This window comes from Alligator mississippiensis, chromosome 12 (assembly GCF_030867095.1).
Source record: "Alligator mississippiensis isolate rAllMis1 chromosome 12, rAllMis1, whole genome shotgun sequence".
Lineage (NCBI taxonomy): Eukaryota > Metazoa > Chordata > Crocodylia > Alligatoridae > Alligator > Alligator mississippiensis.
In genome coordinates this window covers 67745319-67769760 of record NC_081835.1, presented here as the reverse complement: position 1 = coordinate 67769760, position 24442 = coordinate 67745319, and the positions used below count along the sequence as shown (strand labels likewise).

The 24442-nt window shown below is 45.8% G+C and overlaps 2 protein-coding genes across 7 annotated transcripts in view; both read right to left on the bottom strand.

Annotated features, from left to right (window-relative positions):
• The window catches only part of GARNL3 (GTPase activating Rap/RanGAP domain like 3), a 117364-nt gene extending 105368 nt beyond the window's left edge, over window positions 1-11996 (bottom strand). Inside the window, exons 1-3 of one of the 6 annotated variants that reach the window (XM_059715786.1) lie at window positions 11911-11992; window positions 9772-9832; window positions 9489-9674 (exon numbers count right to left, since the gene is read on the bottom strand). In XM_059715786.1, the coding sequence (XP_059571769.1) occupies window positions 9489-9577 (89 nt within the window). In that variant the 5' untranslated portion in view covers window positions 9578-9674; window positions 9772-9832; window positions 11911-11992. Of the gene's footprint in view, window positions 1-1383; window positions 1684-9488; window positions 11865-11910 lie in introns of those variants that run through there. The other 5 variants (XM_059715787.1, XM_019495315.2, XM_006262392.4 and 2 more) reach the window with 5 other exon arrangements.
• An 802-nt stretch (window positions 11997-12798) lies between these two features.
• Window positions 12799-24399, bottom strand: SLC2A8 (solute carrier family 2 member 8). Its single transcript, XM_059715774.1, has 10 exons — window positions 24265-24399; window positions 23961-24123; window positions 23139-23345; window positions 21292-21391; window positions 20879-21090; window positions 19788-19934; window positions 18153-18261; window positions 15727-15900; window positions 14310-14455; window positions 12799-14159 (listed from the first exon to the last, which is right to left on the bottom strand). The coding sequence occupies exons 1-10, from the start codon at window positions 24327-24329 to the stop codon at window positions 14016-14018; spliced, it is 1467 nt and encodes a 488-aa protein (XP_059571757.1). The 5' UTR covers window positions 24330-24399; the 3' UTR covers window positions 12799-14015.
• Window positions 24400-24442: the final 43 nt, after the last annotated feature.

The following is a 24442-nucleotide window of genomic DNA, read 5'->3' as shown; positions in this document are numbered from 1 at the left end:
TTGGTTGAAAGCTACACCTATGGGCAAAAAAACAACAACAAAAAAAGGCCAAGGAGCTCTTGGCACTAGGTAACTGTATTACTGAGCACTGTTAAAATCATTATTGAAATCTTCTGTTCCATGAGTAGATGCATCTGTTAGTTTTAGGAATCAACTCCACTAACTGATTTTGGCCTTGGAAAAGAATGCAACTGTGGCAAATCCCGACAGCAACATTTGTTACACTTCACAACACTGATTCATTTAACCTATAAGGTGCAAATCTACCTTGCCCTCTTCCCAACTTCAGACTAACAAAACTAACTACCTCCGTTTACTGAGCTCGCAATACCATTTTCATATAAATGCAGTAGAAATTTGCCTTCAAATGGCTCATTGTTCTGTACACTAAACTCTTGAGTAATGCACCTATCGGATAACTTGTCATTGTTCCAGTTTCCTCCCCCATTTCCCCAGGATCAAGTCCTGATAATTGGTTACTACTGGATAGTTTGTCACTGTTTGCATTTCTCTTGGAGAGGTCACTTAGCCAGTATTCACTGTACTCAACTAATAATTAAGTTCAAGACTGTGTGCACATTCAGAAACAGCATGGCTTATATACACACAGAAACAGCAAAACAACTAGAGGAATCCTTCCATATACACTACAAACCCAAACACCACTGTAAACAATCATCCTACGCTGCTTTCTGTATTAAAACACAAGGTTTCTTATCTCCAAGTGCATTGCAAGATTATAGTCATACAAAGACTAACTTTTCTTGTTCTTCCTAGAAAGCCTACTTATAACTAAGTCATGAAATAAGAGAAACGGCATTCTCGCTCTGAAACATTTATTTTCAGCTTAAACGCAGAAGCTGTTATTTTCTTTTTTGCTACTGTTAGAAATGAGAGTCAATGGGTTTATTATCTGCATTGGCTCAAACTTTGATATTTACTCTGTGGTGCCCTCTTGTGATCCTGCAGCAGAAATTTTAGCTATTTGGCAATGCCCACCCCTTTCAAACAGCAAAGAAATCCACTCAGGTACAGCACATATCTTTGGGACTGCAATATCACTGCAGGTTTTTCTAATATGGGTTTGCCTCAAACCCCCACGCTCTCCATCCCAACTAAAGGATACTAAAGTGAAAGCTAGTTGAACGATTTCTGGAGAGATCTCAGCTCTGGGCCTGTTTGCTTTTTGCACTGAGGTCTAACAGTACATCCAAATCCTCATGAGGCTGGAATGCAAATACGTACCCTCTGCATGACAAGAAAGATCGGCACATTAGATTTCTGCATTATGCCACCGTTTCAATTCTGCAAGAAATCCGAAAGGCATTAGAAAATAAAGTTTATAAAGATGGTCTCCTTTACACAAAGGGTTCCTTCCCTTACCTCATGCTGTCACAATTCTTTTCCCATTTTACCAAACCATAAGCAAAAGAGACAGCAAACAAGGTGGTAAGCACAATCAGAAAACAGGGCAGCCTAAGGAGGCATGCTCTGAAAATTCATTGGCCTGGATGCTGTCAAGCTTAAATCTAGGATTCCAGTTGGCAGTCTGCAGGAGTGATAGATGTTGGGTGTTGCAGGATGCAGCATATCCACTGCAGCGCTAGCCTGGCAGCAAGACACAAATAGCAGACTACCTCAGCTCTGTTTCGAACTAATGCTGGATCTGAGCCAACGTTTCCTCTAAAAGGGATTGAAAAGAAACCCTTTAAAATACAAATATGCCCCTTCTATAAAAATAAAAACATGAGACGATGTTGAGAAATGTGTAAAAGGATTATAATAAAGAATAATATAGAACAAGAAAACCCACATAATATTTAAAACATTAAGAGAAAGAGAGGAAACAAAAATAAGTTTCAAAAGCAGAATCCAAAACTAGATGCTGTTAGGAAAAAGGGAGAAGAATACCAGAAAAGATGAGAAATTAAATGAGGTTGCAGGAAAATCACCAAAGGAGAAAACAGAATGAAAATCAAAAGTAGGATTCGTGTTTATTTGTTTTCCTCTCTGAATTACATTATGTGCTTAGATCTCTTTCCATCTCTTTAGCATTACAGTATTTGGTTCAAATAAGGTTTTCTTTTTTGTCTGAACTGCAAGAAAACCAATGTAGGGCTCTGCTAAGAACTTCTGCACTGCCAAAATTCACATGGATTTAAAACAACTTTTGTCAGTGTTTTACGCTACAACAAAAGTCCTGTATTCCAAACAAGCTGTACTATGGATCAAATTCCTGTGCTATCATTAACATGCAGATATTAAACATTGGAAATAATTGCAAAACATAAGCCACAAATATATAGCTGGGGTGTATCACAGCACATGTCTGAAAATTGAGTAAATACCACTGTAGGTATGGTTTCAAATGCTCCAATCATTATTATCTCTCAAACTCTCTCAAGAATTCACTTTTTGAACTGATAAATTTTCCACAAATGACTGTTGCACAATTATTAATTAACTTGAAAAACTCTCCTTTAGTGTTTTGGAAATATAGCAGAAAAAAGCCTGAAGTGTCTTTCTCTCTAAAAAAATTAATTTTGAGTTAATAAACTAATAACGTTCAGAATGAACAAGTACACCTTGTAAGCATGAGAAATTTTAAAGCTCAGGTTGGGTGCTCAACCGTAACTCTGCCTCCTGGCATATTTGCATATTAAAGCCTTTAGTTATGAGATCTGCATCACAAACTTAGCTCTAAAATTTTGTAACTGTCAAGTGTTTAACTTTGCACTCTATTTTTTCATTATTTTGTGCTACTGGAGACCTGGAACCATATTTTCAGCTGTGCCCATTTTATGTCCTGTAACACAGTTCACAAACATCTGTAAGGTTCACTACATGTAAACCCTTTGTTTGTCTGACTATCAATCCTTGCAACTAAACCATTAAAATCCCCTATGAATAAAAACAGCTTTCAAGCTGCCAGGGAGAAATTTGTATAAAGAAATGTTCTGCTGGTTCTGACAATATTGATGGATAGCAGACGAACCAGATAAAATTCACTGCTTTCCTGGATGAAGTTCTTATAGCCTGTCCAGCTTCAGAGCACACACGAGCCACAGGCCCCCAGCTCCCATGGCCGTGTGGGCTCCCTGGCTCCAGCTGTGCAACCCTGCCCCAGCAGTGTGGGCAGGAAGCTGAATCTGGCAGAGGGCATAGGAGCCTGCAGCCTCTGGCCAGCTGCAGCAACAGCAGCAGGAGGGGGAACAAGGGGAGGAGTGGTGTGGAGGTAGAATTAACCCTGCATGAGCCACATGCACAGTCTGCCAGTTGGCTAGCCCTGCCCTACTTCAACAGCGCAGAATTAAGTATAATATCTCCAATCCCCCCCTGCGGCACCATCAGGCCCCCTGCCTGAAAATATGGGCCTCTGTCCAATTCTCCTAGTTTTAAAAAACGTTTGAGCCTAGAATTAAGCCTTGTGCCCTGGATCTTCACTATAGTGTTTTTAAAGGACTGCCATTTGGAGGGCAAGAACTGCAACACAGCACTCAGGATACACAGTAGTCACTCCGTATTGCTATTTTAATGCCTCTACTATAACTTTAGTAACTGTTTCCACACTGAACAGAGAAGGCTACTTTGTCACTACTAACAAGCCACTGGTATTGGACACAACCTAACTGCTCAGTTAGACGGTCTACTGGACTGACAATTTTCCACATATCTTCATTTTCCAAGATTCCTGTAAACCCAGTTGTACCCACAGGTACTCCTTCACAGATTTTAACTCCATCTTCCTTGAATCCCTTTCTGGCAGCCATCCCACACTGCTAGTGCTCATTCCCCATCCTCACACTCCCCTTTTTTATATTCCGATATTTTCAAAGATAGAGTCCTTCTTGCAAACGCAGAGAGGTCCTGCCTCAGAATGGGCAATCAACCATCCTTGCACAGCCCTCGTGCACTCCTATTCACTGACTATTCGAAACACAGAGTCCCTGTGCAACTGATAAGGAAATGTCTCATTACTGTGCCAACTATGTGGGCACTAATGGACTTCTCATACATGCTGCCTACAAACTCATCAGGGGAGATCATCAGCAAATAGGAAGAGTCCTGTTCTCCCCAGCACCACCTGGGGTGACAAGGAACAATGGTAATAAGCTGATGGAGAATAGGTTTAGAGATCAGGAGGCAATATTTTACAGTTAGGGTGGCCAGAATCTGGAACCAACTTCCTAAGGAAGTGGTCCTCACCCCTACCTTGAGTAAATTAAAAAAGAGGTTAGATGATCACCTGTCTGGGGTCTTGTGAACCTAGCATTCATTCCTGCCTGTGGCAGGGGGTCAGGCGAGATGATCTGTTCAGGTCCCTCCTGACCCTAGCTACTGTGAAACTATATAGCATGCTTTTAAGCCCCATCGTGTTCTCTTCTGCCCACCCCTGTAACCTGTCTAGGTTCGATTGAAGCCTATTCCTCCTTTCTAGCGTGCCCACTTCCCCCCGCAACTTAGTGTCGACTGCAAATTTGAACAAAGTGCTTTTTACCCCCTCGTTCAAGTCGCTGATGAAGATATCGAACAGTGCAGGCGCAAGGACCGAGCCCTGGGGGACCCCACTGCCCACATCTCTCCAGGTCGAATAAGACCCGTGCACCACCACTCTCTGGGTGCAGCCCTCCAGCCAGTTAGTGACCCACATGACTGTGTAGGCATCGACACCACAGTCTCCTAGTTTTTTTAATGAGAACGGGGTGAGAAACCGTGTCGAAGGCCTTCCTAAAGTCCAGAAAGACTACGTCCACTGCTACCCCTGCGTCTAAGGATTTTGTAACATGGTCATAGAAGGCCACAAGGTTGGTCGGACAGGACCTGCCTCTAACGAACCCATGTTGGTTGCCCCTCAGCATAATCTCCCCTGCCAGCCCCTTGCGGACATGCGCCAGGGTAACTCTCTCAAAAAAACTTACCCAGGATGGAGGTGAGACTAACTGGCCTATAGTTTCCTGGGTCCTCCTTCCTCCCTTTTTTGAAAATGGGAATCACATTGGCCCTTTTCCAGTCCTCCGGCACCACACCAGAGCACCACGAGTGCTCGTAAAGCCGTGCCGGGGGTTCCGCAATGACCTCAGCGCTCTGGGGTGGAGATCGTCAGGACCAGCTGATTTAAATACATCCAGTCCCTCCAGACGTTCCCTGACTAGATCCCAAGTCAAAAAAGGCTCCAGTGTGAGTAACAAAGAGCAATGTATGCAGGTCTAATTATTTTGACTGGAATTGTGCAATTCTTGTGGTATTAACCAAAGAGTAATGATGCCTTCATAAACTGTACACAAAGCCTCTCCGGGTGCCCACTTAATGTTCCTGAAGAATTAAACTTTAGCCCTGAAACATCGACACAGCTGGAGGTGGGACAGGGTATGTTTAAGCCACGGGAGATTCTAAGACAGTGATTCTTAATTAGGGTGCAGACCACCCTGGGGTGCTCCAAATTTTTTTCTGAAGGGTGCCCCAAGGTGTGAGGAGATAAGAAGGAACGAGCAGATAAATGCAGGCTTCTCCCTCCCTGACTGCTCCCCTGCCCCCACAGCCCAGCCCTTCTGGAAGGAGGTAAGCATTGGAATAAATATAAGAGCTCAGGGATTCTCAACCCCTGGAGGCCCCCTTTTTAATATGTGTGCTCCAGGGAAGGGGGTGGCAAGCAGGGGAGTCTGTGCAGCCCTGCTTTCACTCTGGCCCTGCTCCTGTGAGGCAGCAGCGGGGGGTGGCAGCGCTTCATCCCTGCCTGCCCCAACATGCCCCCTGGGACCTTTCAAAGTACCCCCAGGGGTACACATACCCCCAGTTGACAACCCCTGTACTAGTTCTTAAAAGAGGGTGCTGGCTCACGCACAAGTTACAGACTGTTTCCTCAAATCAAACAAAGGGTACCTCAAGTCCAGAAAAGTTGAGAGCCACTTCTCTAAAGGATCATCACTGGGTTCCAGCTCTCAAACAGGGGAAGCTAGAAAGAGGATGTACACCCTGTGAAATGCCTAGAGACCCTGAGCTAAGGGTGATGCCAAGACTATTTGGATTCCAGAGACTTCATGCTCCCCAAAATCAATGGCCTGAGACCCAACACAGCAGCCTGGTGAACGTCCGTGAGCAAGAGTTCAATGAGAGCTATGTCACCCAGTCTCAGGGCTGAAGCTGTTAGGCTCACCTATACAGGCAGTGCACCCAGAGGCTCGCTGGAAAGGATCACTCAGATTCAAAAATCAGGGCAGCAAACTCCATGTAAATCTGTGAGAAAGGTTTAACAGAACCGTCAATATCCCCTAATGTTATATAGCTTAGAAGTAACAAATGTACATGAGATAGGAATCCCCTAAGCAAAGTTTTGCTAAACATACTTCCGCTTTAAAGACCAAATGTTTAATTGATTGGTTTGCTACCCCAGGGATTCCCAAAGTTAGGTAGGAAAGCCAAGCAAGACCGCAGACTGGGAAGTCAGACAAAAGGGACCTCCATCTACCAAAACATTCACTTGGTCACCTAATAAATGCCACTTCTGCACCCCTGAAACAGGCCTACAGTGCCCCCAACCCCCTAGTTCACATAAATCAGTCAGTGCACAATCCCCAACACACAGATCCCCAGGCTCTGGGGACTCCAAAATCCCACGTATGTCACTACTACAAACCACCACTTTTGTAAATCTGCACTGAACAGCAGCCTGTGCTGAGACTGTAGACTGGGTGCTACAGTAAGACTTAGGTCCTACTGTGCTGCTACCAGGCAGCTGGAAAACCCCAGCCCAAGGATAATACCCACCTCATGTGGTGCTGGCATACATGGCTCTGTGTAGAGGGAAGGACAGGGTAAGCGAGCATTATGGCTGGACTGCACAGTGCAGCACCCTGTCTTTTGTAAGCCAGTGGCAAGGCAGAAGCACTTAGTCCAGCTTTTCACTGTTCTAACTTGCACCAGGAGCTGGCTCAATACAATTAGCCTCATGACTGGGGACACAGAAAAATGACTCTGAATCACCTCTGCCTCCTCCCCAGCCTCATGTTACTGGGCAGGAACTTGGGGATATTTGAGGATCCAGTGCTGTAACTTCTGTCACAACCAATTAAAATACTGCTCAAAAGACAATGTCTCGCTGGGGAAACAGTGTGTCAAACTGTACTTAACATACAGTTGTACATCTTCAAAGCTCAGCAGCATCTCACAGGTGTGCAAGAATGTGGTCTGAATGTGGCGTCTCATTTAGCTTTTGTTGATCTCTGTGTGAGTTACTAGGATCAGCAATAGCCTTAACTAGTTACTTATATGAAGGACATAATTTTGTAGTGGCATATATATTTATCTCTAAAGTTCAATTAATAGTTTTCATAGTAGCTTGTTTCTGTTTGGCATACCAAGCCATTAACTAGGACACAATAGTGAATTGTTAAAGTATTTACAATTTATTTAAAAAATAGCAATAATACCTGTAAAATGCAAGAATGAAAGAAATAAAGTGATAGTAGCCGGAGAGAGAGGGAACACTGTAAAAGGGATAAGCAGGGAAGGAAATTAAGAGTCAAGCATAAGCAGCACTAGTAATGGGATTACAGGAACCAGAAAGAGAGAGGGAGAGAGAAAATGGTACAAAAATAAAGAAGGTGCAAGAGAAAAAAGAATAAAGGGCAATAGAAAAGAAAATTACTGGGTGAAAAACAAAAAGCATCAAGGGCAGTTTATTCTATTTAATATCATTTAACAGGTGATTCCCCCCCCCAGATTTCTCTAACCTAGTAGTTCTAAAAAGTTACCACACTTACAAAAAAAACAAAAACAAAAACCAAAACTATTATGAACCTATGGTATATACCATTTTTGTTTAATTCCTCCTGTGCCTCTGCTTCCTACCCGTGTCATGGAAACCTACCTTACAGGAGAGCTGGGAGGAAAAATAAATACATACAAATTAAAATCAGTGCAACTTCTGTCCTAAGGGACATTTCAGAAGTGCCCACCTGTATCTTTAGGTATCCACCTACCTGTTATTTAGAAAGCAGCTGTTAACTTATGTAAAACTTTTTTATTCCAATTAAGATGATCACTTAAAGTACTGTATCAGTGACACAAAGATGTAGCTGTACCTATAAAGTATCACACAATTGTGCTAAGATGTTACAGCAACAGATAAGACGTTAGGTCTTACCATCTGCCAGGTGGACACAGGAATCCTAGTGAGAACATATTTAACTTCTGCATTTCTTCTATTAATTAATATATTTGGTTATACTCTTTAATTTCCATGGTTCTAAATAAAGGCATTGAATTCAAATTTCCAATATTGATAACTGTGCAGCTGTTTTCTGTAACACAAGCCTCAGGCTGCAAAACCACTTACTGACTTGTGTTGCGATTTATAAACTGCTCGCTAAGGAATCTCCAAAAAGGCCTTTAGCTAGTACTACAACATGGCGTCCTTTGAGATACCCCAATTCTACAGTAGAGCATTTCTGACTCTATTTTCTCTGGTGCTGATTCAGTAGGCCTTACCGAAGTAAGAAGTATGTTATTACTAGAGGTATGGAAAGACTCTCTTACCAGAAGAGACTAAAAAGATTGGAACTACTCTCATTTAGAAAGAAGATGAAGTGACATGTACAAAAGAATGAATGGTGTAGCAAAAGCAAGCCTAGCACTCTGCATGGTTTCCCATCATTCAGAAGGAAAGAGACATTTGTTGATTTTAAAAAAGCAATTAAAACTAATAAAAGTAAGCATTTTTGCTTCTTTACATTGAACATAATTAACCTATACCAGGGGTTTTCAACCTTTTTTAAGAAGTGTGCCGCTTCTGGTGGCGGCAGCTGGAGGAAAGGCTCACATACAGCAGCCACTGCCACCACCCACCACCCTGCGCTGCCACCACCATACCCTGCTTTCCCACGGCCAGGTGCACAAGCGTCTCCACGGGCACCCAGACAATCGCATGCCACCCGTCAGCAGCCCACAAAGCCACATGTGCGATCGGCCATGGGTAAGTGGCACATGGCGGCAGCGTGGGGTGGTGGGTAGCGGTGTGGGGTGGTGGATGACGGCAGCCGCCGCCACGTGCGACCTCCCCCCTCCCTGCATGTGGCAGAGGGGCGTTGCTGCCCTTGCCCCTGCCCCTGCCCCAGCCCTGCTTCTGGGAGGTGGCAGCACAGGGTGGTGGCGCTCCATCCCCGCCCACTCAGGCATACCCCTAGGGCCTTTCCAAATACCCCTAAGGGTATGTGTACCCCCAGTTGACAACCCCTGACCTATAGAACTGACCTCCACATTGTACCCATAGGTATAACAGTCAAAATCTCCTTGCAGTGAAGTCCATTACAAGTAAAATTTTAGAGCAACCAAAATATTTCTAAGCCCCAGCTGCTTGTCTCAGTAAACACTGTCAAATCAATCTGATTAAATTAAATTAATTATGACAAAAAAAGCATTACAACAAGCACCGTTTCCAGTCCTTGTATTAGTCCCTCATTACAGTGAACAAAAGAAATAGCTGAAGGTACCTGTAACACCAAAATTTCATAAACATGCAGAAATGTTGTCCACATAGGCAAGGTGCAGCTGAAGCCTTTTCACTGCTTCTGTTTTCCATTTCCCCCCTCAGCCATGATGGCAGGGTTCAGGAAGTAATGTGGAGCACAGACACGTTTGTCAGCCAAAAAGAGGTACTAGGTCACAAGTAAGGGTACCTGTATGGACAAATGAGAAATCAACCATGAAGTACGAGCAGGCACGGACTTACCTGGCATCAGCTGCTCCACAGGAACTTTGTTTGCCCACTCTTACCCTGAAGTAAGCGAAAGCTAAACCAGATCAACTCAGCCCTGGTCCATTCAGCTGTTTGCCTCTTTAAAAAAACAAAAAAAAAAAAGTGTGACGTCTTAAAATGTATAGTACAGCAGAATAAACTAGGCACTCTCCCTCCCCCAGCTGCATTAAATAGAATACAGATAAGATTTAATGCTTCTTGCCACAGAGCATAAAGTGACCACTAACTGATGGGATATAGGAGGACATTTTTGGTAAGGGAAGGGTATTCTGGAATTGACTGTGTATGGCAGGGATGTCACATTCACTGGGTCCCCTGGGCTGGATCCTGACTACCAAGAGCCTCACAGGCTGCTGCAGCAGTGGGACAAGGGTTAATCCAGTCACTGCTTGCTCCACTCCCTCTAGGCTTGTAGACCAGGTGAAATGGCTTCAGGATCCATGGTACCACCTACTACACCACTAGACACCAGTCTAGCTAGTGCACATGGTTCTCCTGCCTGAAAGGAAAATTGTGCATCTGAGTGTGCATGACTTCCTAAATGCTGCAAGCTTACAAGAGGCAGGAGTATACATGGAAAATACTTGCAAAAAAACTCCACAGAAAATCTCATAGCACAAACCACCAATTCAAGTGTGCTGAAGTTGCTAACTTGAGAAAATGTCAATGAAAAATTTGGGAAGGTGGATTTTTTTTTCCTAAAAAAATCTTGCCCCAGAATCCACCGTCCTCTTGCACAAAGCAGACGAGCCCCTACTTGCCTTTATTATGTTCAAGGTGTGTAGAAACTTGCCAACTCACCCTCTCCAGTCAGTCTCTGTCCCACCCACTGGTCTCGTAAACAAACTAGAAACGTGGGCATGCACAGAACGTATCCAGAAATGATTTGTAGTTGGCCGAGTAACCAAGCACGGAGTAGCTATAAATGGAGCGAGGTCAGAATGGCAGGGGGTTTCAAGCGGGGTGCCACAGAGGCCTGTTTGGGTGCAGTGCTATTCACTTTTATTAATGACCTGAATGCAAAAAAGCAAGCACTTCCTGATCAAGCTTACAAATGACAAAACCTGGAAGACCTCGATAACTTGGAGAACTGAGTGTATGACAACAAAATGCACTTCAGCAGATGAAAGCAAGATGCTACACCAAGGCAGGAAAAGGCAAATGAATGAATAGAGCAGGAAGATGACTGCCCAGGCAGCCGCGGTGCTAAGGCGGAGTGGTCCGTGGGTGGCTGGTGGATCACAGCCTCAGTACGAGCCAGTAACACCATACCGTCAGCATAACAGACCCGGTTCGGACCCCGCATCACAGGGATGTGGCGGGCAAGACACAGGAGGGGACCATGCTGCTCTACTCAGATCTGGGCCCCGCAGATTCAGACTGTGGAGAAGCTGGAGAGGATCCCAGAGCAAGCAGAGATGATAAAGGCACTGAGGAAAGGCTGCAAGAACTAGTCGTGTTTAGCTGGGTGAAAAAGGAGCTGGGAGGGGGACATGATAGCAGGGTCCAAATATTTGAAAAGCTGCCTTAAAGAAGAAACGATAACAATTTTTCTATTTTGCCAAAGAGGGTTCGAACTACAGCAAGCCACTTAAATCCGGGAAAAAGCATTCTTCCCATCAGAGCAGTGGCACAAGCTGCAGAGCGCTCCTGCCGGAGCTCAGGGCAAGCCCTTCCCCAGCAGGACCCTCCGGAAGGGCAGGGAAGCAGCCCCACAGCCCCGGCCCCGAGCTGAGCCCGCCGGGCCCGGGGCGCACCCGGACTTCCCAAGCGCGCATTTGTACAGAGCGCGCCTGGGCCGCCAGTCGCCGGCCACCCGGCCCGGCGCCAGCGCGAGGGCCCGCTCGAGCGGGGCCGGGGCGGTCAACGCTCAGACGCGGCGGCGGCGACCCCACATCTCCTCTCGCTCAGCGCAGGCCCGGCTCGCGGCGGGACCGGCCCGGGGGCAGACGCGGGCACAGCCGGCCCCGGCCCCGGCCCCGGCAGCAAGGAGCGCTGCGCTGCGCCGCGCGGATCCACCCCCCACAATCCCGGGCAGCGCGCGGCTCGGGCGGCCGCCGGCACCCCGCCCCCCGCCCGGCTCAGGGCCGGCGCTGCCCCGCCGGGAAGGGCGCTGCCCCGGGCGTGGGCCGGGCCGAGCCCGGGGAGGACAGTACCTGCGCGGCCGAGCTCCGCAGCCTCCGTCCCGGGCAGCGCAGGGCAGGGCAGCGGCCCGGCCCAGCGCCGCCCACACCGGAGACAGAGATGGAGACGGAGACTGACGAGGGCGGGAGCCCGGTTGAGGCGCCGCTAAGGAGCCCAGGGCGGGCGGGCGGGCGGATGCCGTGCTCCCGCCACCACCGGCCGCCGGCTCCGAGGGCGCAGCTGCTGCAGCGTCCCGCCCCGGGACCAGCCCGTCTGCCCGCCCCGCCCCCGGGACCAGCCCGTCTGCCCGCCCCGCGCCCCCCGCTCGTCCCGCCCCGGGACCAGCCCGTCTGCCCGCCCCGCGCCCCCCCGTCCCGCCCCGGGACCAGCCCGTCTGCCCGCCCCGCCCCCGGGACCAGGCTGCCAGCCCCGCCCCGCCCCGCCCCCGGCGTGCGGTCCCGGTGTCCCCGCGGCCGGGTCCGGGTCGAGGCACGAGCCCGGGCTCCTGCGCGGCTTGACGTTACAACCGCGGCCTCGGCCCCCGGGCAGCAGCTGGGTCCTTCCGGGGGGCAGGGCCCTGGGGCACGGAGTTGGGATTGTTGGCCCAGGTCCCACAACCTGCACTGTGCAGTGCTAGCCACCCCGTGTGCACTTTAACTGTTGCAGAAATAGCCAATACTGAGGTAAATAAATATTAAAGAAGAAAAGAATGACAACACAGGGTTATTCACACCCGAAGGTACACCTTCCTCCTTGCACACTGCAGGCTAGTCACAACCCATACTGTTACAGAACTGTTTTGGGCTGCTGCCTGCTAACCCCACTTTCACTTTTGTACGGGAGTTAACATAACAGTGACTCTTCCAAGTAGCTCTACCCTATTCACAACCAAACAGGAAAAAAAGTGTGCTTTACCAGCATTAAAAAAAAAAAAAAGTTTATTTTGTTAGTGTCTTCTTGAAAGTCTGTTCAAATTGTGCAAATATGCAAGGCCCTATTGGAAAAGAATCAGCAGCTATTAATCAAGTATTCACTCAATTAACTTAAACTTGTTTAGTGGAGAAGTAATTTCAAGTGGCTGGTATCCATCCTGGAGGTCAGTTCTGTCACACGCAGAGGGCTCTCTACAAAACACCCAACTGTTAGACTACCAGCAAGAGCCCAAGACAGAGATGCACAGTTTAGCAGGGCAGCAGTCTTCACCTGAACAGATGACTCTTAAAGTATCAAAATCTTTCAGTGTCATAATAGATTTTGGCTGGGTAGTAGTATTGTAGGTTTTTTCCAAGACTCAGATACAGCTTATTCAGTTAAGGGAAAGGCCTCTACACAAGATACCTGCTGTCCAACAGGTTCAGCACAGCTAGAAGTGACAACCCATTTAAGCACAGGAAGAAGGCCCTCTTTATCCTTCTTCCAACAGATTAGACCTCAGCAGGTCAGAGCCATTAAACCAGTTTTCAGATGTTCTAGTTCCTGGAGGCTTCTTCCATCCTTGCTGAAGTTAATGAACAACTTTAAACATTTGAAATAGTTCTTGCACTGTATACAGAGGCCTTCTGCTGCCAAAGGGCCTAGAGTTCATTTTGTTCAGCAGCTGTGGATGGTGGACCGAAGTAAAAGAAAGGGAAGCAAAAAATTCAGTGGTACTGAATGGGTGCTGTTCAGAGTTCAGGATCAGTTTCACTTGCATCACATACAATACAACAGATAGCAGAGTGTCCTTGGACAGGGAAGTTGCTGTGTTAGCTATGCATGTTATGGAGTGTAGGAGAGAAAACAGCATACTTCCTGAGTTACAATTGCCTATTCAGACTTTATGGCTACTCTGTATTAGGCAACACTGCAATGAGAAGCAGAATTGTATGACTAACAGACATAGCTCAAAATGCATCCCTTTTCCCAGGCCTTAAGTGAACTGGCAATAGTTGCTTCTGTGACCTTTGAAGATGCTGCTACACAACCATATGTATGCATAGTGTCATCCCTTCCAGTTCATTAAACACGGATTAGAAGTTGTTCTGAACCAAGCTCAACCACATAGAAGCATTCACAGCTAACCCAAATAGTCACCTCAGTTTTGTCTGACAATAAATAACAAACAGTACATCTCAGTTTCCCACTGAATTCAAGAACCTCAGGTGTAAGATCTTTGGAAATAAGCCTCTATTTGTTCTAATGTCCTTCCTTTTGTTTCAGGAACACAAAGAACAGTAAACATTACATTTAGGATGCAGAAGGCAGAGAAAAGCCAGAACGTGCCATAGGAAGTCAGGACATCCTGAAAGAAAATAGAAGCATCATTAAAAAGAGTTTAAAGCTATATTATCTGTAATGCTGCATGCCCAGGGAAAGTGTAACCGAATGCTTCACCAACTGCATCTATCAGCTTTACCTACAAAAATTCCAGCTGGGGTCATAGGATGCTTACCATAAGATCATTAAATTCCTTTGTTACCAAGAATGCCATCAGCCAGTTTGTTAGAACACAGGCACCACTGGAAAAGCCTCTAGCTTTAAGTGGGAATATTTCAGACATCACCAGCCATGGAATGGGACCCCAACCAAGGGCAAAACCTGAAATTGAAGGAGAAAAAAGTGAAATGATACTATACTTGAATAGGAATACTGGGGGGGGGGGGGGGGGGGGGGGAAGCATCAAAGTGTTCCAGGTGAGGCATTTACTTTTCCCCTCCTCTAGGTAGCTTTGATTCTGCAACACCTCTAGAGAGAACATTTTAAAAGGCAATTATACATGCCACACTAACAAAACCTCCATACTGGAGCATGGATAACTGCTTTTCTTGGTATCTCTAAAGCAGGGGTGGGCAATTATTTGGGCCTGCAGGCTACATAGGGAGTTCTGGTGAGCTGTTGCACACACTCTCAGCTCATCAAAACTCCCTAAGTGGTTCTGCTCCATGCACAGCTGGGGTGGGGAGCAGCGGTAAAGCAGGCACAGAAAGCTAAAACACAGACAAGGCTGGGAAAGAGACATTCCCAGAAGTAGCCAACAGACTAAAGATTTGCATAAAAAAAGCTAGCTTAAATTAGTGCAAGAACAATACCATTACAAAAAGGTAAGCAGGTTGGTAACATCTGTAGGGTGAAGAGACATTAAAAGACAGGAAATCAAGTAGATTGCAATGAGCCATGAAATAAGTGTCTATGTTCAGTTCTTGGTTCTTAGTGTCCAGCCAGCATATGAATTTCTATTTGCAAGCTCACCTTTCAAAGGTGTTTTGTAAGTTCCCCTTGAGCGCAAGTCAGAGTGAGTGGTTCTGTGAAAGACAAGCAGGAGAGAGTTTCTCACAGAACCACTCACTCTGACTTGCTCTCAAGGGGAACTTACAAAAACACCTTCAAAAAAGGTGAGCTTGGGAACAGAAATTCATTTATCCCTTCATTCAGATTAGTAAGGGGGCTCAGAATTCCTGAGAAGCAACTGCATGAGCAAAACCACTACAACGCTAGTGTTCTTGCTCATGCAGTTGCTTCTCAAGAATTCCAAGCCCCGTTACTAATCTGTCACAGTACGTTACTGAGCTTCTTTAACAAGGGCCCAAGCCTTTAAATATCAGCTAAAAGATCAAATGTTGTTTGTAATAACAAGAATAATTTGGTTTAAAGGAGGAACATATAGACCAAAGGAACAAGGCCTTGGAGCGTAAGTCAAAGAGGTTCTGAGCTTCCATAACTTTTGACTCAATTGATAAAAGGCTGCAGACACCTAGTGCAACTCTGGACCACACAAAACTTCCTCTGTATGCAACACTTCAGTGTGCAGTGCTACAATACTGATGACAGGGTTTCTGTGCAAATCTTCTGTACAATGCCAGTCAACTCACCAGTGATGAAGAGCCCCAGGCTCACTACCGCCAGCCAGGTTAGGTCATGCTCTGCTACTGAGGATATGCAATTTGGAGTGGTCAGTAAGTCAGGATGTGAAGAGTTGTTTTGATTTGGAAGGATCATTTTAAAGTAAAATCCAAATGCTGCAGTGCTGATAGCCATGACAATCCCTGCAAGAATAAGAGGAGAGGACATGCTGATTTATTGCCACTTAAAGATTTGAATCAGACACAGTCCAGAGCTAGTTAAGTTTGATATTAAACAAAATCTCAGTGCTCATTTTGAGTGTTATACCTACAGTGTATATGCAAGAGCATCATTAGAAACTACTTCAGGAAAAATTTTTTTTTTTTTTTTTTTTTTTTTTACTAAAAAGTTAACAAATAACAAAGATAAGAATTCTTGAATACTCCTGATCGACATCAGTTGTCATGATTCTGCATGCAACCACAGAATTCAGATGCATATAATGCATGTTGGAGCATATCAACCACACTTAAAATAAAAAAATCAAAACTTTCATATTATGCAGACAAAAAACAAAACACCAAGACGGTAGTATGCACTATACAAGAACCAGAAACCCCCCCTGACATTAAGATAGCAGAAAAACTGAAAGCAAAACTATTACTCTGAAAAAGCCTCCCTTGACAGAACCTTGAGACGAGTACTCTTCTTCTCACGTCTCTACACCACATCTGACCACTGTTAAAACAAGCTTGTGCTTGTTTATTGCACTTTGCAAAATCTTTCATTGTACAGCAAGCATTACATAGTCTAAGGCTCTGTGCCAGTCTCAGGTGGTTGAATGAGTGGTATAGCTCCACTTGTTCATTAGTTCCTTGGAATATCCAACTCCAGACAAGTACTTATGGAAAAGTTAATCTTAAAATGCAAAGACAACTAAAGACACTAAGAGCTGGTAATTTAAGAGTAAATTACAACCAGTGATTTGGGAAAATTCAAGTATTAAGCAATTGTTTTTTAATTACTATGTATATTGAAGAGGTTACTCTCCTATCAATGTGTACATCTAAATTCCAGTGGTGCAAAGGTGGCAGTTTTCATCCTTTTGAGAATATATTTTTTGTGCTCTGTGTATGCGCCATGGTCAAATTCTTTTGATAAAGAAATCAAAGTCTACTGGTGTTTCACATTAGTTTTAAACAAGCCACCTAGTTACACAATTTCAGATTTAAAAAAATCCAAGGCAAACCAAGATAGCTTTCTTACTGCTGTCATTCTTAGATAAAGAAGTTAAAGAATACAGGGAATTATTTCTTTTTAAATTTTTTTTTTTTTTTTTTACACAAATCTAAGTCTGGTTTGGCATATACAGATGGATTTGCCAGTTGCAGCAGTGATTTTTGTCTCTCAGCCCATGGGTCAGTGTTTTGGTAGTGCGCCAAAAATACCCGCAACCTTGACTTACAAGCTGTTGGTGTGCCAGTGGTGGATGGTGTGGGAGCCACAAGGGGTCTGATCCTTATGGCAACACAGCCCTGGGCCCTTCCCCACTGTCTGCCCCAAGGTGCACATGCACCTGCACCCACCACCAGCAATGAGCTAGGCTCTGCAGACCCCGATGCAGCCACTCGCAGCCTCCTGGGGCCCCCGTTGCCTGTCACAGAGCCCAGACTGCTCGTAACAGGAGGCTGCAAGCAACTGCACTGGGGTCCACAGAGCCCTGGTCCAGCTTGCTGCCAGTAGTAGGTGCAGATGGCAGGGAAGGGGCTGGGGCTACACTGTTACAACAAGGATCAGGGCCTTCACAGCTCCTCCTGCCCCCCCCAAACACACATGTCAAACAAAACACCTTCATGTGCCACTCTGACACTTGTGCCAGGGGTTGCCTGCCCCCGTCCTAGCTTTTTACTTAAAAGGCTCGTATAAAAAAAAAAAAAAGCCCTCGGTACCCTGTTTGGATTTTTAAATTTTCCTAGGAGCTGGTATCATGGCATCAGCAGTTCCACAGAGGAAGTTAAAAGTAGCAAAACTAAGAGCCCCAAATTAAGACAAAAAAACCATGTGTGACAGTAGAAGAGTCTGGAACAGACTGATTGGATTGGATCCGATCAGGGGCAGGCAATTATTTTGGGCAGAGGGCCACTTACTGAGTTTGGCAACTCATCGAGGTCCACATGACAGGCAGCCAGGGGCAGATTAATATTCATTTTCTAAATGTTTTAGGGGCCCCCATGGGCTAGATGGAATGACCTGGTGGGCTGCATCCAGTCCCCAGGCTGCATTTCGCCCACCCCTGGACTGGATCCTTTGTAACATTCCTCCAAGGATACAATGTTATAATACCTTTGAAGCAGGGCATGCAACAATGTATAAAAAGAGTTTCCCTGGCCTTCCACAAGGATTCAAGCCAGCTATTTCTAGGTGAACAAGCACGCACCCCAGCTTGTATTTTTACCTGATACACAAAGCAGTACTTTCCGTCCCGTTTTATCTATGATAAGTGCAGCCACAGCTGTAAAACACACTTGTATTGAACCCACAACAACTGAAGCCATCCTGCTGTCCTGAAAGAGGGAAAACATTTTTAGAAGCAATTTCTTGGTTTTCAGCAAGTGATTATATATTTTCTTCATGCATTTTTGTATTGTTCACATTATAGGAGTGGTAAAACAGCTTGTATACAATATGCTGTGTAGAAGGATCTCAGTGATTTTCAAACATTATTGACTATGGGGTACTATGCATAGAATATTATATTGAATTATTCTGTTTTGCTTGTCATTGCTTTTATGGAATACAACTAAAACTGCTTAACTTTACAAGACCCATGTGTAGCTCAAGTGACAGGGGCCAGTGCCTTCAAGCAGGACATAAAATTACCACCCAATAGCTAGGAATCTAAATGGCTATACTGTGCAACTACCTAGGGTGCAACAGATACATAATGTGAGTTATATAGCTTTACTGAAGTCAAGCACCTGACAAAAAAAAAAAAAAAAAAAAAAAATAATTAGATTCCTCCCAGTTTCCACTCCCTGCTCAGACTGAACTTGCAGCCTCAAAATCTTCCTGCTTGCATTCATTAAAAGAACAAAAAAAACCCTCAAAAAAAAGGTGTGTTGCTAGCAACTATTCTTACAAGCTTCTGCCATAACCAAGACTGAAATATCTGAAAGAGAATCAAGTAATAAGAGAAACTGAGCTAGTGAAACCAACAACAAAATACCCCACACAGAAAAAGTAATAGTTCAAGTTTAAAATGCAGGGCATTCTTTTGCATGGGAACTAGAAACAGAGCAGGAATACATAGAGAGCGAGGTATGAAAGAAGACAAAAAAGAATAAATTACAAAAGAAATAAAATCAAAAGATGGTAATTATTCTCCCTGACCCACTTCTCCCAATGCAAACAAAACTGAATCCCTTGTCAAGGTTACTATGCATACCTACAGTTCTCACAAAACTGTTTCTGACAGCTTGTACTTTACTCTACTTCCAGGAAACAGAGGCAAAGTTTAAGACCAAACAGCCTAAAATATACTTCTTCACTACCAACACCCCCCCCCCAACTTAAATAGTAAGATCAACCAAAGTAATACTTGCATGCAAAAACAAGAGATGTATTGGAGCAGAGACCCACTCATGATCCAGCTGCAAATTAAATTTGGTCTGGTTAGGTGCTCTGAACCAAGAGTTTGGGGGGGATTGGTTGTAGCTGTATTGGTCTAACAATGTAGGCAGACAAGATTTTTTGGGCAAATGTGATTGATTTTTTTTTAGATTAACTACATAGTTGGAAAAGAAAATTGTTCTTTGCAAGCTTTTGGGCACAAGTCAGTAGACTCCCTGGGCCTGAAGAAGGTTGTCTGTGCCCAAAAGTTTGCAAAGAACAGTTTTTCCAACTATTTAGTGGATTAAAAATATAAAAATAAAATACTACTACTATAATAGTAAAAAAATATCACATTTACCTAAAGAACTGTGTCTGCCTGACCCAAGAGTATCATGATCAAAGCTGTACCTGATGTTATACTTGGCAATTACCTTTGGGGAAAAAAAAAAAAAGAAAAATGAAAATGCACCATGCTTACCTTAAAGCTAGCTTCTTCAAAGATTGTTTCTGCATAAAACATAACTGCATTAATCCCTGTTGCTTGCTGGAAAAACATCAGTGCCACACCAATAAAGAATGGCTTGTAGATTGATGGACTCTTAAATTCTGCTAGACTTAGTCCATGCTAAAAAAAAAAAAAAGAGGAAGTAAGACAATGATTCAGTGAGAAATTGGTCAGTTTCTATAAGTGAAAGAGGAAAAGCTACCACCTAGCTTTAGAGACAAGACTGCAAACACTGCAAGTCTCCCATTTAAGAAATCTGTTAAATTCCTTGGTAGTATGAATGTTTGCCACTTTTGAAATAGCTTCAGATGCTGTAATCAAATATTGTGGATTTCTTCTACCTTTCTGTTGTATTTCCTAGGCGCAGTAATTGAACCACAGCATCCGAACACCAGGGGAACAGCACTGAGGCTACAGAAGACTTCAGATTTCTTCCACCTCTGCCACCCAATTTGGCCTCTCTGGCTCCTCCATACTCCACCTGTCCTTCACAACACAACCCATACAGACCTTTTATAGCAATTTTCTGCAATGGAGGTCCTGATATTTGCTTAAGAGCAAACTCTACAGGCCTGTTCAGCAGCCTACTCGAACTCTACACCAAAGCCCAAACTATTCTGCTTTACAGGGATGTAGAGGAGCCTTTTCATTTCCTCTTAGCTCTTTCTGCATTGTGCAGATATCTAAATTGTCAATATGTAAGTAAGAGACTGAAAAGAAACTACATATTATTGGAGATATAACTGGGGCCTGATCCAGCACTTCCAATGACTGCAGTGAGAGTTTTGGCTCCTGAAAATACGGGTTCAGACTACAGGAAGTAGAGAAACAAACAGTCTCCAATACCCCTTGCCTTTTTAAACCCGATTTAATTGGGGCGGGGGGGAGGAAAGAGGTCAGATGTAAGTTTGTAAGTAAGAGGTCAAATAAGTCCAGTCCTGATAAGGTTTGTCTGAACATAGAGTGTCTAATCATCTATTTAGATTCAAATTTCTTCTTTACTCAGCCGATCTTTGAAATAAAAGCCAAAACTTAAACAAAAAACCAAGAAAACCTCTTATCACCTGCTCCTCTGCACTAGTTTCAATCTGCCTGAGTTCCCATTCATGGTCCACATGTGGTCCCCGTAGGAATTTTAAAGCAGCTATGGCTTCTGGGTGTTTGTTTCGATTCAGCAGGTACCGAGGTGTTTCAGGCATGAAGGACATGAATATGACCATTAAGCAGGGTGGGAAAGAACAAAGCACAGCCAACCAGCGCCATTCAAGTGCTATTCCTGGGGAGGAAGGGGAAGGAAAGAGGTTATAAGCACAACTATCAGCCAGTTCTCTCAGTGTTGAGCCAGCACTACTAATAAGACAGAACATGCACTTCCTCCCTTCCCCCCCACCCTCGCAGCTCACATGCCTGTGCTCTTCTTGATTTCTAGGAAAGTTCCACTAACCCTGTCCACCCAACAAGTAACCAAGTCTAGTACCTGCAACATAAGCTCCCAGTATGCCAGTTACCACCATCAGTTGAACACACGAGCCAAGTGTTCCTCTAACTTTTGAATGTGATATTTCTGATATATAAACCTAAGTGTGGAAGCAGAAAAGATTCAGTTGCATCTTTCCATTCAGTGTTAAACAAAGGATTTAATTCAGCTGCTGGGAGGAAAGACTGAAAAAAAGCCACAGCTATTAGCCTACTAGGAACTGCAAAGGACAGCCGAAATGGAATGACCAGAGCAACTAAAGCTAGCAAGGTCACTTTGAGGGAATCACAGTGCCCCCCAAAATACTGAAAGCTATTAAACACCACAAGTAGAACATGAAGTGGCATATTTTCCTTAAAAAAAAAAAAAAAATGACTAAAGCTTGCGTAAGACAGTAACTCTTAATTTACCCAGGATGAAAATTAATATCTTAAATTTTGCAGGCAGACACTGGTTGAAACCCCATTGACTTCATCCAGGGTTCTGGATAAGCATGAAGATTTACATGTATACACATCTTTGCAGATTAGGTTTAAGACTGTAGTATTTTACCTCAAAGAAACCCATGCCTCCCAAGGCCTTTCAAACTCTAAAAATAGGATGTTAATTGGCCCCAGCCCAGCACACGTTACACAGGTAGGTCATACCTTGCATAACCCCTGCCCCACACACATTTAAGAGCACCTTATACGGATCCAATGTTATGGAAATTGCCTTTAACCTGAGCCAGGAAAGCCAAGTCGAATTCCATCTTTAAGGCCATAATTCCTCACCTTTATGCATGAGGAATGTCTGACCTTCCCCCAAAAGAGTTATAGCTCTTATAACTCCAGACAGAAGTTTTGCAACTCAGTCTTACCTCAGAAAGAAGTAATTTTCACAAATTCTTAACATTGGGCATTTTGGTCACAGAACAGATCCTGCTATATTTGTGATGGGAAAGTTACATAACAAGTCTAAGGAAAGTCTCTTTGATGAAGACATGAGTGTTCTTTCAACAAGTTCTGTGAAAATTTCTCTTTCAAGGCCCCTGCAGCCTATGATCTCAGTGGGACCAAGCCCACAGGCTATCCTTAATTGATAACAGTCCAACAACTTTACATACAGAAGTTAAAGTATCCTTCTGTTTTGAAGCCTATAATAAATGATGGGCCCTTTTATATGTCAAGCGAGTGTAAACTAAAAGTACAAGTGTTGGCAGTGATACAAAACAGCAATAAGCAAAACAGTTAATCCCCCAAACTGTTATAGACTACGTTACCCCAGAAATCGCTCACCAAAGAGTACAAGAAAGGAGGGGAAGGGTCCTAAGCACAGAAGTACGAAAGGGTGGGAAGCAGCAGCAGCTAGTGTGTGCACAGAAGAAGTTGAAGTCAGGCACTAACAGTAAACTTGGATATAGTTGCACTACACCTTGCACTGCTCCAAGTGACAAAGCACCCACCACCTAGCAGTGAATGAGAACTTAAGAAGTTAAAAAAATATCATGAGTAAATGTAATATATAATCAAACTTTAATAGATACTGTTTATCTTCAGATACTTAGAAGCAGACAGTAAGTGATTGCTAAGAGGGGTCTTCATGTAAAAGAAACAAAAAACAAAACTCTAAAAGGATAAAGCAAAGAAATTCCTTAGACATAAGATAAGCTAAAGGCAAGTTCAGAGTTGGAAGAAATTCAGGTTAGATCAAAGAGAAAAGAAATCTTGATGTGTTCCAATACAAAAGGTGGATTAGGAAAAACACAAGCCCAGACAGCAAGAGAACGCATTTCTAGGAGTCACTTTAAAATCTAGAAGGGCATTTGGATGCATGGGCACTGAAAAGAAAATACACTGTTCACTTACTGGAACAACAAGTGAAGTAACTCCACTGGCTAAGCCAGTCAGTATTCGTCCGCAGTAAAGCATCCAGACATTGTGGGCAGAGATGATGATCATAAACCCAAAGATGTACGGTACCGAGCACAGCATCAGACTCAGCTTTCGCCCAAGCTTATCCACAGCGTAGCCTCCCAGCACTCCTCCAGCAGCAGCTCCTAAGGTTACTACCGACTGGGGAAAGGAGTCGCACGCGGGCATGAACGGCGCGTGTCCCCAGCCGCGCGGGGGCACAGCTGCGCTGGTGGGGGCTAGCTAGGAGCTCCTGCAGACGCCGCTGGCCTTGGCGGTGACGGGGGGCAGCAGCAGTCAGGGGCGATGGCGGACTGCATGCAGATGCCGCCGGCCGGCCGTGTCAGCAGCAGGATGGCAAGCAGCGACCGCCCGCAGGGGTGGTGCACCGCCACGCTCAGGGGGTGCACGTGCACCTGCACGCACCCCCAACGCGTCACCCCCACAAGTTGCTGGAAAGCTCCGGGACGCAACCGCTGCCCGAGCAGCCCCTGCCCTGCGACTCCTGCGCGGGAGCCATCGCGACGGGCAGGCCCAGCGGGTGCTGGGGACGAGCGTGACCGCCTCAACCCATGCGGCCAAAGGGCAGCACCCCCCCCCGCCCGGGACACTCCACACACTCAGTTACTGCGCAAAGCAGGGGCGGGCTGCCGTCGGCGAGCGACCCAGCGCGGGGTCGCGGAGCCGGGGCAGAGGGAAGGGCCGCGAGCTGGGCCCCCGGGCCGGCTCCGTGCCCCCCGCGCCGCGCCGCGCCGCGCCCCGCCCGGCCCCGCTTACCCCGAACCACGACGCCTGGCCGCCGTCGAGCCGCAGCGCCGGGTCGCTGCTCCGCCGCAGCGCGGGGATGGCGGGCGAGCTGTAGCCCAGCACGAAGCCGAAGCTGAGCGGCCCCAGCACCGCCGCGAACGTGGCCAGGAACAGCCCCGCGTCTCGCACCTGCCTGCGGGGCGCCGCCGCGGGTCAGCCAGGCCCAGCCGCAGCCGCCCCCCCAGGTCCCCCCCCGCCGCCCCGTCCTCGCCCCCGGGCCGCGACCCCCCGCCCGACTCGAAAGCGCCCCCGGCCCGGCCCGGCCCGGCCGCACCTCAGCGGGGCGGACGTTGGCTCCCGAGGGCCCAGCAGGGGCCGGGTCTCGTCTTCCGCTGCCATGGCACCGCCCGCTCTCAGCCACGGGTGCCGGGTCGGGCCGGGCCACGCGCGTCTTGAAGGCGGCCCCGCCCACACTTCCGGCCGCTCTAGGCCGTGGAGGACTCGCGACTCGG

What these genes read in the sequence shown, in the direction of transcription:
- SLC2A8 (XM_059715774.1), bottom strand. Translation starts at nt 24,329, where the DNA reads ATGGCAGCGGAAGACGAGACCCGGCCCCTGCTGGGCCCTCGGGAGCCA. An exon ending in AAACTAGTGCAGAGGAGCAG is followed by an intron (nt 19,935 to 20,878) that starts GTGATAAGAGGT and finishes TTTTTTTTTTAG; the next exon opens with CATGGACTAAGTCTAGCAGA. An exon ending in AGGAATTTAATGATCTTATG is followed by an intron (nt 14,160 to 14,309) that starts GTAAGCATCCTA and finishes ATTTTCTTTCAG; the next exon opens with GATGTCCTGACTTCCTATGG.